We start from the raw sequence: 16,312 nt of genomic DNA, 5'->3' as shown, positions 1-16,312 counted from the left end.
TGAATTTGTCTATTTTTTCCTCATGTTTGTTAGCTTTTTGCTTCAGCTCTTGGAGAATTCTGAGTATTAGAGATTTGAATTCCCTATTAGGTAGTTCTAGTGCATTTTCTTCCACAGGAAAGTCATCTGGTGGTTTATTTTGGACACCTACTGGAACCATCCTGTCCTGTTTTTGTAAATGTTTTGACATTGTCTGCGGTTTTCGTGGCATTCAGTAGTTGTTTTTCTCGTTTACTGGTTTTAGATTTGGTTGTTTTGTCCCTTTTTTTTAGAAAAAAATTTGACTATGTCTGAGCAGGAGGACTGTGTGTTCTTTGTTGTTTGCTCGTCTGTGTGCTCAATAGTTTTCGCCTCCTTCTCCAAGTGACAGCGACAGGCACTCAGATATGGTAGGGCAGGGCAGGTCTAGCTGAAGAGGAGTTTCTGGGATGGGTTGTTTGTGACACTTACTACAGCCACTAGAGTGGGTCGATAATCAGTGCAGGGTAGGTTCCAGTAGGCTGTGCCTGTGCTGCTTGGTGGTGTGATGTAAAGTGAATGGTGCAGGTAGGCAGGATGCAGCAGGGAGATTGTTATGTGTGGAGCTAAGATGGATATGGAAGCAAGGAGAAAGGAACATTAGCAAAAAACATACAAACAATAAAGAATGCTAGGTGAGCTTGCCGTTAGAGTGGAGAGATGAGAGACTATGAAATGGAGAAAAACAGAAAGGGGAAGAGGAAGAAAAGAAAAGAATGAATAAATAAAAATCAGAAAGGTTAAAGAACCACAAAGTTCCCAGTGATCCCACTGGTGCAGCTATGAGGTCTGGGGAAGTCGCTGTCAGGTGTTGCAGTACAGCCTGGCTAGAAGGCGTAGAGGTATACAATGCCAGGTATTCAGGGAACATAAAGAGAAGGAAGATATAGAGAGAAGAGAAACTGAGCAATGAAGACAGACCAAAAGGGAAAAAGAGGGAAAAGAAAACAAAACAAATTAAAAAAAAAAAAAGAACAAGAAAGGACCCCAAAAGAACAGAAAGAAAAAACCAACAAAAAAAGAAATGCCTTCAGGGATCCCTCTGCATGCCTTTGGAAGCCAAAGGGGAGTCTCCTTGCCACGCAGCTCCGCCTGGCCAGAAATGGCTCCCAACGGTTGTTTTGTCTCCCGCTGGACGCTCTGTGAGGCTGCTTTCTCGTACCCCCTGTTTCCTGGTCTCCAATAGGAGTCCAAGATGGTGGATCCGTGCTGCGTTAGCTGGTAGGGGACCTCTGCTTGAACCTCTCCTTGCTTTCCATTCTCTGTCAGTTTTCTCACTCCATTTGGTGCTTGGCTGAGTTCTTTATCTCTTCATTTGATGTTTTACAGTTTCAGGATTGTTGCATTCTCTGTTTGGCTTAGTTTTTCGGATCTTTGCTGTGGAGGGACGGCGTTGTGCTTCTGCCTAGAGCGCCATTTTGCTGGAACTGTCCCTTTAATAATTCTTGTAAGTTTGGTTTAGTTTTTACGTGTTCCCTCAATTTCTGTTTATCTGGAAATGTCCTAATTTAACCATCATATTTGAACGAGAGTTTTGCAGGTATATTATTCTTGGTTGGCAATTTTTTTCTTTCAGGGTTTTATATATGTCATCCCATTGCCTTCTTGTCTGAATGGTTTCTGCCAAGTAATCAAAGTTTAGTCTTATTGTTTCTCCACTGTATATGACTTTTCGTTTTTCTCGAGCTGATCTCAGGATTCTTTGTTTTTGTTTTTAGTGAATGTGATTATGATATGCCTTGGTGATTTTCTTTTGGGGTCTATCCTATATGAGGTTCATTGAGCTTCTTGGATGGTCAGCTTTTCATCTTTCTTGATATTAGGGAAGTTTTCTGTTCAGCAATTCTTCAATGATCCTCTCTGTGGTTTCTATTTTCTGCCCGTGTTATAGTACTCTGATCACTCGTAGATCTTTGCTTTTGATTGTATTACATATCATTCTCAGGTTTTCTTCATTTTTCTTCTTTCTTTTTTCTGATTTTTCCTCAGACAAAGTGGTATCCAAGTATTTGTCTTCAATTTTTCTGATCCTGTCTTCCATTGTTTCAAACCTGCTCCTCAGACCTTCTATGATCCTGTCCATTTCTGAAATCTTTTTGTTTATCTTTTGTATTACTTATCGTTGTTTTTGTTTGACTTCTAACTGTGAATTTTTTTTGACATTTTGTTCCTATGTTATTTTTCCTGAATTCTTCCATTGTTTCATCTGTATTTTCCAAGATTTTGTCTGCCTTTTCCATGAATTTGTCTACTTTTTCCTCATTTTTGTCTGCTTTTTGCTTCATCTCTTGGATAGCTCTGAATATTAGAGATTTGAATTCCCTATCAGATAGTTCCAGTGCCTTTTCTTCTGCTGGGAAGTCATCTGGTGTTTTATTTTGGATGCCTACTAGAACCACCCTGTCCTGGTTTTTATATGTTTTGGTATTGTCTGCTGCTTTCAAGACATTCAGTAGTTATTTTATTCATTTAGTGATTGTAGATTTGTTTGTTTCATCCTGCTTTTTTATTTAATTTGGTTATGTCTGAGCAGGCTGTCTGTGCATTCTTTGTTGTTTGCTCATCTGTGGGCATGATGTTGTTCACCTCCTTGTCCAATGGGCAGGGCCAGTCTCTCAGGTATTTTGCAGCAGGACAGGTCCATCTGAACGGGACAGGCTGGGGTAGGTTTTTTGTGGTACTTACTTGGGCTGGCAGGACAAGTCGAGGGTCAGTGCAGGGCAGGTCCTGGTTCAGTGCACTCTGCAGATAGGCAGGAGGGAGGGGGATGGTTGTGACGTGTGGAGCTAAGTTGGGTATGGGAAAGAAGAGAGAGGAGAAGGAAACAGTAGCAAAAAAAAAAAAGTGCTGAGGGAACCTGTTGTTGGACTGGAGACACAAGAAACTGAGAAATGAAGAAAAACAAAAAGGAAAAAAGAAAAAGAAATAAATAAAAATTTAAAAAAAAAAAAGATATGCCCCCAGGGATTCCACCAGTGTGGCTGCGCAGACCTGTGAAGTGTTTCCCAAGCTGTGCAGTACAGCCCAGCTAGAAGGGGCAGAGATGACACACAGCACCAGGTATTTAGGAGCTAGGAAAAGAAGGTAAGTAGAGAGCGAAGAGAAACCAAAAAATGAAGAAAAACAAAAAGGAAAAAAGAAAAAGAAAACAAAAAAAGCCCCAGGGATCCCATCAACATGGTGGCGTGGAGCAGGGAAGCAGTTCCCCAGCTGAGAGGCACTTCACAGCCTGTCAAGAAGAAGCAAAGATGACACATGGAGCCAAGTGTTCAAGAGAAAGGAGGGGGAGGAGGTGTGAGACAGGGAAGAAACCAAAAGAAGCTGATAAAAGCAACACCCGCAACAAAGAAATGGCACTGAAGGTGCCTGCCATTGTGGACAGGGCAGAATCCAAGTGGCATGGCACGTTGCCTCCCAGGCGAGCAACCATAGCCCACTGGGCTTAAGAGAAGCCCTTTACTTTTCCTTCCACAAGTTCACAGAGGTACAGCTGCCTAAGTAAAAATATCTAGTTCTCATGGACATAACTTCTGATGATTGGGGTGAAAATGAAGCAAGAATGATGCATCCTCAAAACTTCTAAAACTGACATAATGTTGAAATGCTGTGAACCTTATGTCTTCCTCAATATCATAATTTGTATTGATTGTCTCAGAGACAATCCCCTAAAACCTATATTACGTAGTATAGTAATGTAATATTGTACTACAAACATATAGTACAATTCATTCAACTTTTATTTATATTGATCTTGAAATGTACTACTGGGAAAATGCAAGAGTGTAGGAGGGGAGATTTCACAAGGAAACCAACAAAGACCGATGCCTCTCATAGAGCAACATTCCTCACAGTAGCCAACCTACCCGTTGGTGGCAAATTGACACATTGGGCCCCTTCCATCTTGGAGAGACCAGCAATTCATTCTGATAAAAATAGACAAATACTACAGCAATGAGTTTACCTTCCCTAAATGTAGGCATCAGCCAGATCCACTATTGAAGTGCTTATGGAATATTTTATCCACAGGCACAAGATACCATATAACATTGTGTCATACCAGGGAACCCACTTTACAGCAAAGGAACTGTGAGATTAAGCCCTTGGCCACTGGTCATATCCTGAAACACCCAGAAGCTGCCAGCATGTAGACCATTGGAATGGCCAACTGAAAGCTCAATTCAAGTGCCAATCTGGAGGTGATACTTTAAGAAGATGGGGTGCCATCCTCCTGGATGCAGTGTATACATAGAATCAAAGACCTTTGAACTGTGCTGTTTTCCTTTGGTCTGTGAACTAAGAGGTTGAAGCAGATGTGGTCACACTTTCCATCACTCCCAGTGACCCACTTGGAGGAATTTATGCTTCTTTCTTTACTGTGGGTTCTGCAGGATTAAAGATCCTGGTGCTTAATGGGGGAACACTTCCATCAGGTGACTCAGCATTGAACTGCAAGATACAATTGTTGCCTGGGCTCTTCATGTTCCTTGTGTAGGAATTAGGAGGCAAGAAGAGGAGTCATCATCTTGGTAGAGTTAATTGACACTGATTGTCAGGAAGAGTTAAGACTTATGTAACACAGTGGGTCAGGAAGGAATATGTTTGGAATCGAAGTTATTCACTTGAACTCCACTTGGTAGTCTCTTTCTAAATTGTGGTGGCAAATGAAAAAGTGCAGCAACCAAGGCTTGAAAGAGCATTGCGACCAGGGATTCAGACCCCTCAGGATTGAGGATCTGTTTCACAGCAGTAGATAAGCCACCAAGACCAATAGAGGTGTTAGCTGAAGGTGAGGGGAAACTAGAATGAATAGTGAAGATAGGAGATGATGAGTATTTGTTTTGGTATTGAGGTGAGCTGTAGAAGCAGGGGCTGTAGTTCATCGTACTATCAGTTGTCTTCTAATTTCCCTAGGAAAAAAAGAGGCAACTGGAATTCTGGAAGAGCTTCTCCCAAATGTGCATGAAGAGGTGGATTTAAACAGTGCAAAGAGTGGTTTGAGATGGGCATGGGTATGTGCTGCACATATACCCCTTCATTTCTTTTTTGCCTTAAATCTTACTTTCCCATAAGACACACCCTCAAGTGCCACATCCTCAGACTCTGACATCCCAGTATTACTTCTTTTTGTTCCTTTTTTTTATGTCCTCTTAGGACTTTTCTTCATAGCACTACTATATTTATATATCTTCAAGGCCTAACACAGTACTTGTTCCCTGGTAATGCTAAATAAATATTAAGTGAATGAATGAACAAATGACTCTACCTCTTCCACATTTGCCTTATTTTCTCTCAATTAAGTAAAATTTCCTCTTCATTGTTCTTTCTCCTTGATATTTTTCTAGTTTTTAAAAAATTATTCTTTATTCCTCATTTCCAATACCAATACACCCATTTTCCAAACCTTACTTAGGAAAAGATAAATTGTTTTATTGTTTGCATAGTGAAAAAGTTGCAGTCTCAGCCCTATTTTACAATAAATGGAGTATGGTCAGTGAGAGGAGAATGGGTGAAAGAAGTGTTCATAGACCTGCTGTTATTTCTACACTGTCTGTGAATTAACCCTGTTTTAAGAGGTTGCTACTTCTTCTTACTTAAAACTACATTTATGAAAACAAAATGAAATCATTTAAATGACAAAATACTCAACAAATATTTCTTATAACAAGTAAAAACTTTATAGATGCAGCTAAAGTATTCTTGATGAGCCTCTCTCCCTCAAATCTTGTCCTCTCTGTCCTTCCCAGGGGAAACTGCTGTTAATGAGTTTATTTTTTTCATTCCAGTCTTTATTCCATGTGTTTGCATACATATAAGAGTAGTCTTCAAAAATACATATTACTGTTTTTCTGTTATTTTCTACATAAAAGGTACTGTCTGTATCTTTCTGAAACTTTAAACAAAAATTCAACACTATTTCTTGGAGACCTTTTAATATCACTCTACATAAATATCCCATTCTTTAAAATTTCTACTTTAAATCTATAGTATGGGCATACTGTATGCTGGTCATTTAGAAGGTCTTTTTTCCTTATACAGCATTACAAACAATGCTGAAATGAGTATCTTTTGCACATCCTCCTTGTATGCAGTTGTAAATGTATTGAGAAGTGGAACTACTGGGCCATAACAGACATGGTCAAATGTCCCCCAGAATATCTGTTTACTCTCCCACCAGCAGTTTATGAACTATCTTTTTCCCCCAGACCATTACCAACACTCACTATTGTCATTCCTTTTTTTTTTCTTTACCAGTATTATATGGGAAAATCCTATTGTTTTAATTTCAATTTCTCTGATTATTAGTGAGATTAGTTGTCTTTTTTATATGTTTCTTGGAATTTTTCATTTCTTTTGTGAATTATTTTTTGATATCCATTGCTTGTTTTTCCCACAACTTTTTTTCAAATCTTCTTTACTCTCTTTGACTTCTGGGTCCTAGTAGATGACCTCTGAAAACAAAGAAAAGAAAAGACAATCTGACTGAAATGCTCTTTAATTTTCTACTATGAAACTTAAAAAAACTACCTTAGTTTCTATTCACCCTCTCTGCCTTTCCTATGTGAGTAGTGTTTACAATGTGAATAGTACCTATCTCTTCATTTACTGAATATTTCATCTATGAACACCCATTGCCATTACTATCTTTAGAGAATTTCCCCCAGTATGAATTACACCTCCCTAAGGTAGGGGACAAAAATTCACCTTCCTAGCTTCCCTTGCAGCTAGGATATCTTTATGTGACCTAAGCTGCCAGTCATACACACCTGCATGAGACTACTCTTTAGAACATAATAATAACATAAGGAAGAAACTTTTGGCTTTCAGTTGACTCAGTGGAAGAGGTTCTGTGGTCCAATATGGATCAGTAGGGTGAGTTGCAATGTTTGTATCCAGTGGTGAAAATAGAGGGAAATTTTGCTAGAACTATTTTATGGTGTGGCTTTGGTTATTATTTTTGTCTGTGTAGCCTTCTCACTGAATTTACCAGTTTTTTTTTTTTTTTTTTTTAGCTATTGTATTTTAATAATTTCTTTTTTGTGAGGAGGTGGGGCCAATATGGCAGAATAGTCAGATGCTTCCGGTGGACCCTCTTACAACAAAGACCAGAAAAAAAAAGTGGATTGATTATATATGGCATTCTGGGAGCCCTGAACATCAAAGGCAGAGTTGAGGAACCGGAATGAATGGCAGGGGGAAGGAGAGACAGTTCGGAAGCAGCGAGGAGCTGCCAGACCTGACCTGGCGATAGCCTGAGCCCTTCAGGCCTGATCAGCTCGGGGGTGAGCGGTGATGCAAGCAAGCGGCGGTGCTCAGGAGGCACGTTTTCCACACCGGAAGAGACCCAGTGCCAGAGAGTCTACACGGCCACCCAGAACCAGTGAGAAGCAGCCCTGGATCAGCGAAAGATAAGTAATTGTGTACAACCTACAGCGAGGATCAAAAACACCCCCCATAGGGAAAAACCTCTCTCCCATTTACTTCCCTGCTCCCTGCTCTGCACTGGGCCCCTGACCAGCTTCAGCAATTGCCAAATCCCCTGGGCTGGAAGTAGGATCCGTCACACGCCTGGAGTCATTCTCTCTGCCTTGGAGAGTGAACAAATTAACGAACGGGAAAAGATAAACTGCCGGCTCCCCTAAGCCAGGAACCCAGGGTAGGCGCAGCTCCTTTGCCTAAGCACAGGCATAAGGGATCCATGGACTTTGAGTGTCTTTCCCCCTGCATAGACTTGTGTGGGCCCATCTCAACAGTGTAGGCCCTTGTTACCACAGTACAACATGGTATATTGCTGGAACTCTAACTTCAACTGTTTCAGCTGTGAAGTGGCAGGTGCTTGACATTTGACGCTGCTCTGCCCATTAAGCAAGGTCTTCACCTACCCACATCAGGGGCCTGAGAACTGGTGGCTCCACCCATGCCACCTAGCCACCTGTGAGAGGAGCCCATGAATAAGAGGTGCAAAACCCACCCACCTATGCACTAATCCTTTCCCTGTGTTTTTGGTTTTCTTCGTTCTCCTTTGATCCAGACGGGGTAAATACAACAACTTTTTAATGGTCTTTATTCCATAAAATTCTCTGTTGATCACAAAGTATTTATATTCTTATGGAAGAGCCTCACAGTCTCATAGAGCAGAGCTGAAAGTCCTTTTCATAGCTCACATTTTAGTAATATATTTAAGAGTATCCACACTCAAATTAACTCACATTTGTAAACCAAATCCCAAACCAGCTTGCTTTCTCTGTTAAATATTAATTCCACTAGGTGGAGGCATTTGCTTAGTTTTGTGGCTCACCCTAAGGGTATAAGGTTAGAGAAGTCAGTTAAGTAGGGGAACACGTCTGAAACAAGGCAAATGGACCAGGGCCTGCCAACGCCTGTTGCTTTCCATTGTAACAACTCAGCAAATTATCTACATTACTCTTCTGAGTTCAAGATTTGCTTTTAATGTTTAGCAAAGGAAACTCCCAAGTTTTCTGTCTAAATTTTGTGGTTTTGTGTTTGAAGAGTTTAAATTTTAAAATACCTACTATTGGTTGTGAAGAATGGGAATTCCAGAACACTTAACTGTGCTCATGCGGAACCTGTACGTAGACAAAGAGGCAGCTGTTCGGACAGAACAAGGGGATTCTGCATGGTTTAAAATCAGGAAAATTATGTGTCAGGGTTGTATGCTTTTACCATACTTACTCAATCTGTATGCTGAGCAAATAACCAGAGAAGCTACTATATGAAGAGGAAAGCAGCATCAGCATTAAAGGAAGACTCATTAACAACCTGCAATATGCAAGTGACACAACCTTGTTTGCTGAAAGTGAAGAGGACTTGAAGCACTTACTGATGAAGATCCAAGACTACAGACTACAGTATGGATTCCACCGTAATGTAAAGAAAACAAAAATCCTCACAACTGGACCAATAAGCAACATCATGATAGAGAAAATATTGAAGTTGTCAAAGATTTTATTTTACTTAGATCCACAATCAATGCTCATGAAAGCAGCAATGAAGAAATCAAATGACATATCACATTGGGCAAATCTGCTACAAAAGACCTTTTTCAAGTGTTAAAAAGCGAAGATGTCACTTTGAGGACTAAGGTGCGCCTGACCCAAGCCATGGTATTTTCAATCGCCTCATATGTGTGGGAAAGCTGGACAACAAAAAGGAAGAGCAAAGAAGTATTAATGCCTTTCAATTATGGGGTTGGCAAAGAGTATTGAATATACCATGGACTTCCGGAAGAATGAACAAATCTGTCTTTGAAGAAGTACAGCCAGGATGCTCCTTAGTAGAGAGAATGGCAAGACTTTGTCTCATGTACTTTGGATATGTTATCAGGAGGGACCAGACCCTGGATAAGGACATCATGCTGGGTAAAGAAGAGGGTCAGCGAAAAAGAGGAAGACCTTCAATGAAATGGATTGACACAGTGGCAGCAACAATGGGCTCAAACATGGCAATGATTGTGAGGATGACACAAGATGGTGCTATTAGTCAGAACCTACTGGAAGGCACCTAACAACGACACTATGGGTTGAAATAGATTATTAACCTGGCATCTTGAGTTTTCTCATTTAATTCTTTGGACACCTCTTGCATTCAACAGTGGCATATTAACTAAGGATCTTCAACAATAAAATAGATGTTGTTTTCAGTATATTTTAGATATTTAATGTATTATTGAGATGATAATATAAGGACTATTATTAATATATAAATATTTTTATGTACTACTTTAGTCTTTATCCAAGTAATTTTATATAAAATGTTACCTCTTCAAGTTGAAGGGAAACAATATTCTTTTTTGAATATACCATGCAAGTGACAAAACTGTACAAGACAATTCTTAAAGTAACTGAAAGATAAAAGCCCTAAAAAATTGTGTGGATTCTATTTTTTCAATTTGAAACTTTTTTGTGGTTGTCTTCTTGGGTTTCGACTTTTCTGTTTTTATTGATACTAATGTTATAGGGAAACAGTATCTTTCTAGTTATGTAGGAAATTCATCTGCTCCTCTTTATTTTATATTTGAAGTTATGTTCTTTGTCATCAGTTAATTGACTTCAAGGAAGTAAGTTTCTGATGCTGAACTTTCTGAAAGCAGCCCAGTTCTCTTTCTGTGCAGTTGTTTTTTTTAAAAAAAGTCTTTCTTGTATGAGCACAATTGTTTTTGATTTTATTGTTTTAAAGATACTTTAAGTGTCTACAGCTGTTCTCATAAATTGTTTAAAAACACAACAGACTTGTTTTCCAACTCTTTAGAGAAAAATTAGTGAGTGATGTTACTTCTTTTTTTCCTTTTATACCTATGGGAAAGGGACAACCAAATCAGTGTATATAAATGAATTCTTGGAAAAATTCTAATTCTAAAGAATTTTTTATATCTAAGAGATTTTGTCTTTTTTTTTAAATGATACATTTAATTTTTTCATTTAAGAAAATTACTTGGCATATGCTGGATAAAATAGGCCTTATTCATCCACAAATCTAAGAATTGATTTTCTCTTTAGGATGAAGGCCTCGCCCGCCAGCTGGTGGAGCTAGGCTACCGAGGGACTGGGGAGGTGGTGAAAAGAGAAGACTTTGAAGCAAGAAAAGCAGCTATAGAGATTGCAAGGCTGGCTGAAAGAACTCAGAAAAAGTAAGTGTCCATGTCTGAAATCTAGATTTTATACTGTATTCTATAGTCTCTGGAAAAATCCAAGTTTGTTGACATTGCTGTAATTTAGGAACATTGCCTGGAGCAGGTAGAACTTATTACAAGTTCCATTCTCAGCATGTGTTCTGCAGATCAGGAACTGGAAGAACTGCAGTATGCTTGCAATAAAGCCACGTGCAACTTTGAGCTATGAATTTAGGAAATATAAATACCAAGTCATGGTCAGCATACCAATAAAGTTCTGTTAAAAATTAACTAAATATTATTGGTTTTATGAATTTATATACTACAAACATGAACGACTTTTGCCTGAAATTTATGTGTTTTCGGGGGGCCTGTAACTTTTTGGTATCATTTATGTTTTCACATTTTCTAAATATTGATTAATTCAATTTTTGTTAATGTGGCTAATTGGTTATATAAAATATGAATCTAATAAAATATATTATGAAAGAGATACATGCCAAAAATGAGCTAAATCAAATGAATAAGACTATTTTTAAAACATTTTATAAAGTAATCATCTGTTTAGTTTTTAGAAATGAGTGATAAAGTTGTAAATGTTAGAGAGGATAATTACTTAGAAATCAGTATATCTTAGATAACATCTTTAAAAATACTCAGTAATTATGAGCAGAAATTTCCCATATTTTTATTATAGAAAAATAACATTTGGTAATGGAATGTGAATTAGCCTGGGAATGTGCAATTTTAATTGATTGTTCTACTGGTTATTGTGCTTCTGTCAGTTTGTCATACTGTGGTGGCTTGTGTGTTCCTGTGATGCAGAAGCTGTGCCACTGGTATGTCAAATACCAGAAGGGTACCCATGATGGGCAGGTTTCAGCAGAGCTTCCAGGCTAAGACAGACTAGAAAAAAGGATGTAGTGGTCTACTTCTGAAAAAATTGACCAGTTAAGACCTTATGAATAGCAGCGGAATATTGTTGGATGTAGTGCCAGAACATGAGCCCTTAGGTTGGAAGGCACTCAAAATATGACTGGGAAAGGGCTGCCTCCTCAAAGTAGACTCAATCTTAATAATGTGGATGGAGTCAGTCAAGCTTTTGGGACCTTCAATTACTGATGTGGCACGACTCAAAATGAGAAGAAACAACTGAAAACATTCGTTAATAATCAGAACGTGGAAAGTATGAAGTATGAATCTAGGAAAATTAGAAGTCCTCAAAAATGTAACACATAAACATCGATATCCTGGCACTAGTGAGCTGCAGTGGACTACTATTGGCCTTTCTGAATCAGGCAATCATATGATCTACTATGCCGAGAATGACAAATTGAAGACGAATGGTGTCGCATTCATCTTGAAAAAGAACATTGCAAGATCTATCCCGAAGTACAGTACTGTCAGTGATAGGATAATATCCACACATCTACAAGGAGGACCAGTTAATATGGCTATTATTCAAATTTACATAGCAACCTCTAATGCCAAAGATGAGGAAATTGAAGATTTTTACCAACTTCTGCAGTGTGAAATTAATCAAACATGCAATCAAGACGCATTGATAATTACTGGTGATTGGAGTGCTAAAGTGGGAAACAAAGAAGGATTGGTAGTTGGAAAATATGGCCTTGGTGATAGAAATGATGCTGGAGATTGCATGATAGAATTCTGCAAGACCAATGACTTATTCATTGGAAATACCTTTTTCAACAACATAAACAGTGACTATACATGTGGACCTCGCGGGATGGAAAACACAGGAATCAAATCGACTACATCTGTGGAAAGAGATATTATCAGTCAGAACAAGGCCAGAGGCCGACTGCAGAACAGACCACCAATTGCTCATATGCAAATTCAAGTTGAAGCTGAAGACAATTAAAACAAGTCCGCTAGAGCCAAAGTACAACCTTGAGTATATGCACCTGAATTTATAGACCATCTCAAGCATAGATTTGACACATTGAATATTAATGACTGAACACCAGATGAGTTGTGGAATGACGTCAAGGACATCATACATGAAGAATCAAAAGATCATTAGAAAGACAGGAAAGAAAAAAAAAAACCAAAATGAATGTCAGAAGAGACTCTGAAATTTGCTCTTGAAAGTAGAGCAGCTAAAGGGAATGGATGAAATGAAGTAAAAGAGTGGAACAGAAGATTTCAAAGGGTGACTGGAGAAATTGCAAAGACCTTGAGTTAGAAAACCAAAAGGGAAGAACATGTTTAGCATTTCTCAAGCTGAGAGAGCAGAAGATAAAATGCAAGCCCTGAGTTACAATTTCGATGGATTCTGTGGGCAAAATACTGAGCAATGCAGGAAGCATCAAAAGAAGATGGAAGGAATACAGAGTCGGTAACAAAAAGAATTGGTTGACGTTTAGTCATTTCAGGAGGTAGCATACGATCAAGAACAGATGATATTGAAGGAAGAAGTCCAAGCTTCATTGAAGGCACTGGTGAAAAACAAGGCTCCAGGAATTGACAGACGACCGACTGAGATGTTTCAACAAACAGATGCAGAGCTGGAAGTACTCATTCGGCTATGGCAAGATATTTGCAAGACAGCTACCTGACCAGCTGACTGAAAGAGATCCATATTCGTGCCCATTCCAAAGAAAGGTGATCCAACCGAATGCAGAAATTATTGAACAATGTCATTAATATCAGACACAAGTGACATTTTGCCGAAGATCATTCAAAAACAATTGCAGCAGTACACTGACAGGGAACTGTCAGAAATTCAAGCCAGATTTCAGGAGAGGACATGGAACCGGGATATCAGTGCTGATGTCAGATGGATCTTGGCTGAAAACAGAGAATACCAGAAAGATGTTTACCTGTGTTTTATTGACTACGCAAAGGCATTCGACTACGTGGATCACAACAAATTATGGATAACATTGTGAAGAACAGGAATTCCAGAACGTTTAATTATGCTCATGTGGAAACTGTACATAGATTAAGAAGCAGTTGTTAGACAGAACAAGTAGATACTGCATGGTTTAAAATCAATAAAGGTGTGTGTCAGGGTTGTAACCTTTCACCATACCTATTCAATCTGTATGCTGAGCAAATAATCTGAGAAGCTGGACTATATGAAGAAGAATGTGGCATCAGCATTGGAGGAAGACTCATTAGCAACCTGGGACACAACCTTGCTTGCTGAAAATGAGGAAGACTTGGAGCACTTAATGATGAAAATCAAAGACTACAGTTTCCAGTATGGATTACACCTCAACATAAAGAAAACAAAAATCCTCACAACTGGACCAATAGGCAAGATCATGATAAACAGAGAAAAGATTGAAATTGTCAAGGATTTCATTTTACTTGGATCCTCGATCAACACCTATGGAAGCAGCAGTCAGGAAATCCAAGGATGTATAGCATTGGGCAAATCTGCTGTAAAAGACCTTTAAAAAGGTCTTTAAAGTGTTTAAAAGCAAGGGTGTGACTTTGAGGACTTAGGGGTGCCTGACCCAAGCCATGATATTTTCAATTTCCTCATATTCATGTGAAAGTTGGACAGTGAATAAGGAAGACCAAAGAAGTATTGATGCCTTTGAATTATGGTGTTAGCAAAGAATAATGAATATACCATGGATCACCAGAAGAACGAACAAGTCTGTCTTAGAAGAAATATAGCCAGGGTGCACCCTGGAAGCAAGGATGGGGAGACTTTGTCTCATGTACTTTGGAAGTGTTATCAGGAGGTACCAGTCCCTGGAGAAGGACATCATGCTTGGTTAGGTAGAGGGTCAGTGAAAAGGAGGAAGATCCTCAAGGAGGTGGATTGACACAGTGGCTGCAACAATGAGCTCAAACATGGCAACGATTGTGAGGATGGCTCAGGACTGGGCAGTGTTTCGTTCTGTTGTACATAGGGTCATATGAGTTGGAACTGATGTGACAGCACCTAACAACAACAATAACAACAGTGGTTATTGTGTTGTTGTTGTTAGTTGCCATCAAGCCCACTCTGATTCATGGTGACCTTATGTATAACAGAACAAAAAGTTGCCCTGTCCTGTGCTATCTTCGTTATCATTGGCATGCTTGATACATTGTTGCTGCTATAGTGGCAACCCATCTCATTGAGGGTTTCTCTTGTTTTTGTTGACCCTCTACTTTACCAACCATGATGTCGTTTCCTAGCGATTGGTCTTTCCTGATGATGTGTCCAAAGTAAACAAGACAAAGACTCACCATCCTCGCTTTTAAGGAACATTCTGGTTGTTTTTCTTCTAAGTCTGATTTGTTTATTCTTCTGACAGTCCATAGTATATTTCAATATTCTTCACCAGCATCGCAATTCAAATGCATCAATTCTTCTTATGTCTTTGCTTTCATTCTTCATTTTTCATATCCATATGAGACAATTGAAAAGACCACGACTTGGGTCAGACACACCTTAGTCATCAAAGTGACATCTTTGCTTTTTAACCTTTGCAGGAGATTTGCCCAGTGTAATACACCATTTGATTTCTTGACTGCTGCTTCCATGGATATTTATTGTTAATCCAGATAGAATGAATTTGTTGACAACTTCAATTTTTTTCTCCATTTATCATGATGTTTATTGATTCAGAACCATAGAAAAATTAAAATTTAACATACTGACATTTGGTAATGTATTAGTTTTCTATTGATAGCATAACGCTTTACTACAAACTTAGTGGCTTAAAACAACGCAAATTTATTTATTCATGGTTCTGTAGGTCAGAAGTTTGGGTCCAGTGTGGCTCAACTAGGTTCTCTGCTCTATGTATCAGAAGGCTGAAATCCAGGTGTTGGCTAAACTAAGTTCTTGTCTGGAGGCTTTGGTAATGAATCTGCTTCCAAGCTCATTCAGATAGTTGGCCACATTCAGTTCTTTGAGGTGTAGGGCTGAGGTCTGCGTTTCCTTGTGCGTTGTCAGCTGGGGCCTGGTCTTTGCTCCTAGAAGATTCCTACATTCCTCTCATACTTTAAATCTTTCTGGCTTTCTCTTGTTCAGCATCTTTCCTGCCTCCAGTCAGAGAAAAATCTCTCCTTTTAATAACTCATGGGATTACATTGTGCGCATCCAAAAAATCCAGGGTAATTTCCCTATCTTAAGCTATAAACTTAATTATATCTTCCAAGTGTTTTTGTCATTCTTGATGGACCGTTGTACCTACCACAGGTAATTTATAGGAAAATTCTATAACTTATTGAACACAGTTAATCACTCATGAATTCTATTCTTAAAAAAATTGAAATGAAGCACATTTTATACAGTGTGATGTGTCTTACATAAAACTTTAGAGGGTGTATTCCCTTTCAGTGAGTGTCAATACATTTTTTTTTTTATTTTTGTAGTTTAAGTGAAAGTTTACAATTCAAGTTAGTCTCTCATACAAAAATTTATACACACACCGTTATGTGACCCTAATTGCTCTTCCTGTACTGTGACAGCACACTCCTTTCCACCCCTGATTTCCCGTATCCATGCAACGAGCTCCTAACCCTCTCTGCCTTCTCATCTCACCTCTGGACAGAAGCTGCCCATTTAGTCTTATGTATCTACTTGAGCTAAGAAGCACACTCTTCACTAGTATCATTTTATGTCCCACAGTCCAGTCCAATCTTTGTCTGAAGAGTTGGCTTTGGGAATTGTTTTAGTTCTGGATTGACAGA

General features: G+C 38.9%; 1 protein-coding gene across 3 annotated transcripts in view; it reads left to right on the top strand.

The window, feature by feature from the left end:
* CFAP299 (cilia and flagella associated protein 299) overlaps positions 1-16,312 on the top strand; it is an 807,700-nt gene that overhangs the window by 31,841 nt on the left and 759,547 nt on the right. For all 3 annotated transcript variants that reach the window (XM_023737602.1, XM_004383110.1, XM_004383109.1), the window contains exon 2: positions 10,533-10,663. In XM_023737602.1, the coding sequence (XP_023593370.1) occupies positions 10,533-10,663 (131 nt within the window). The remainder of the gene's footprint in view (positions 1-10,532; positions 10,664-16,312) is intronic.

This window comes from Trichechus manatus, unplaced genomic scaffold (genome assembly GCF_000243295.1).
Source record: "Trichechus manatus latirostris isolate Lorelei unplaced genomic scaffold, TriManLat1.0 scaffold00105, whole genome shotgun sequence".
NCBI classification, from domain to species: domain Eukaryota; kingdom Metazoa; phylum Chordata; class Mammalia; order Sirenia; family Trichechidae; genus Trichechus; species Trichechus manatus.
Note: the sequence above shows the minus strand (reverse complement) of the source record. Positions and strands in the feature narration are given on the sequence as shown.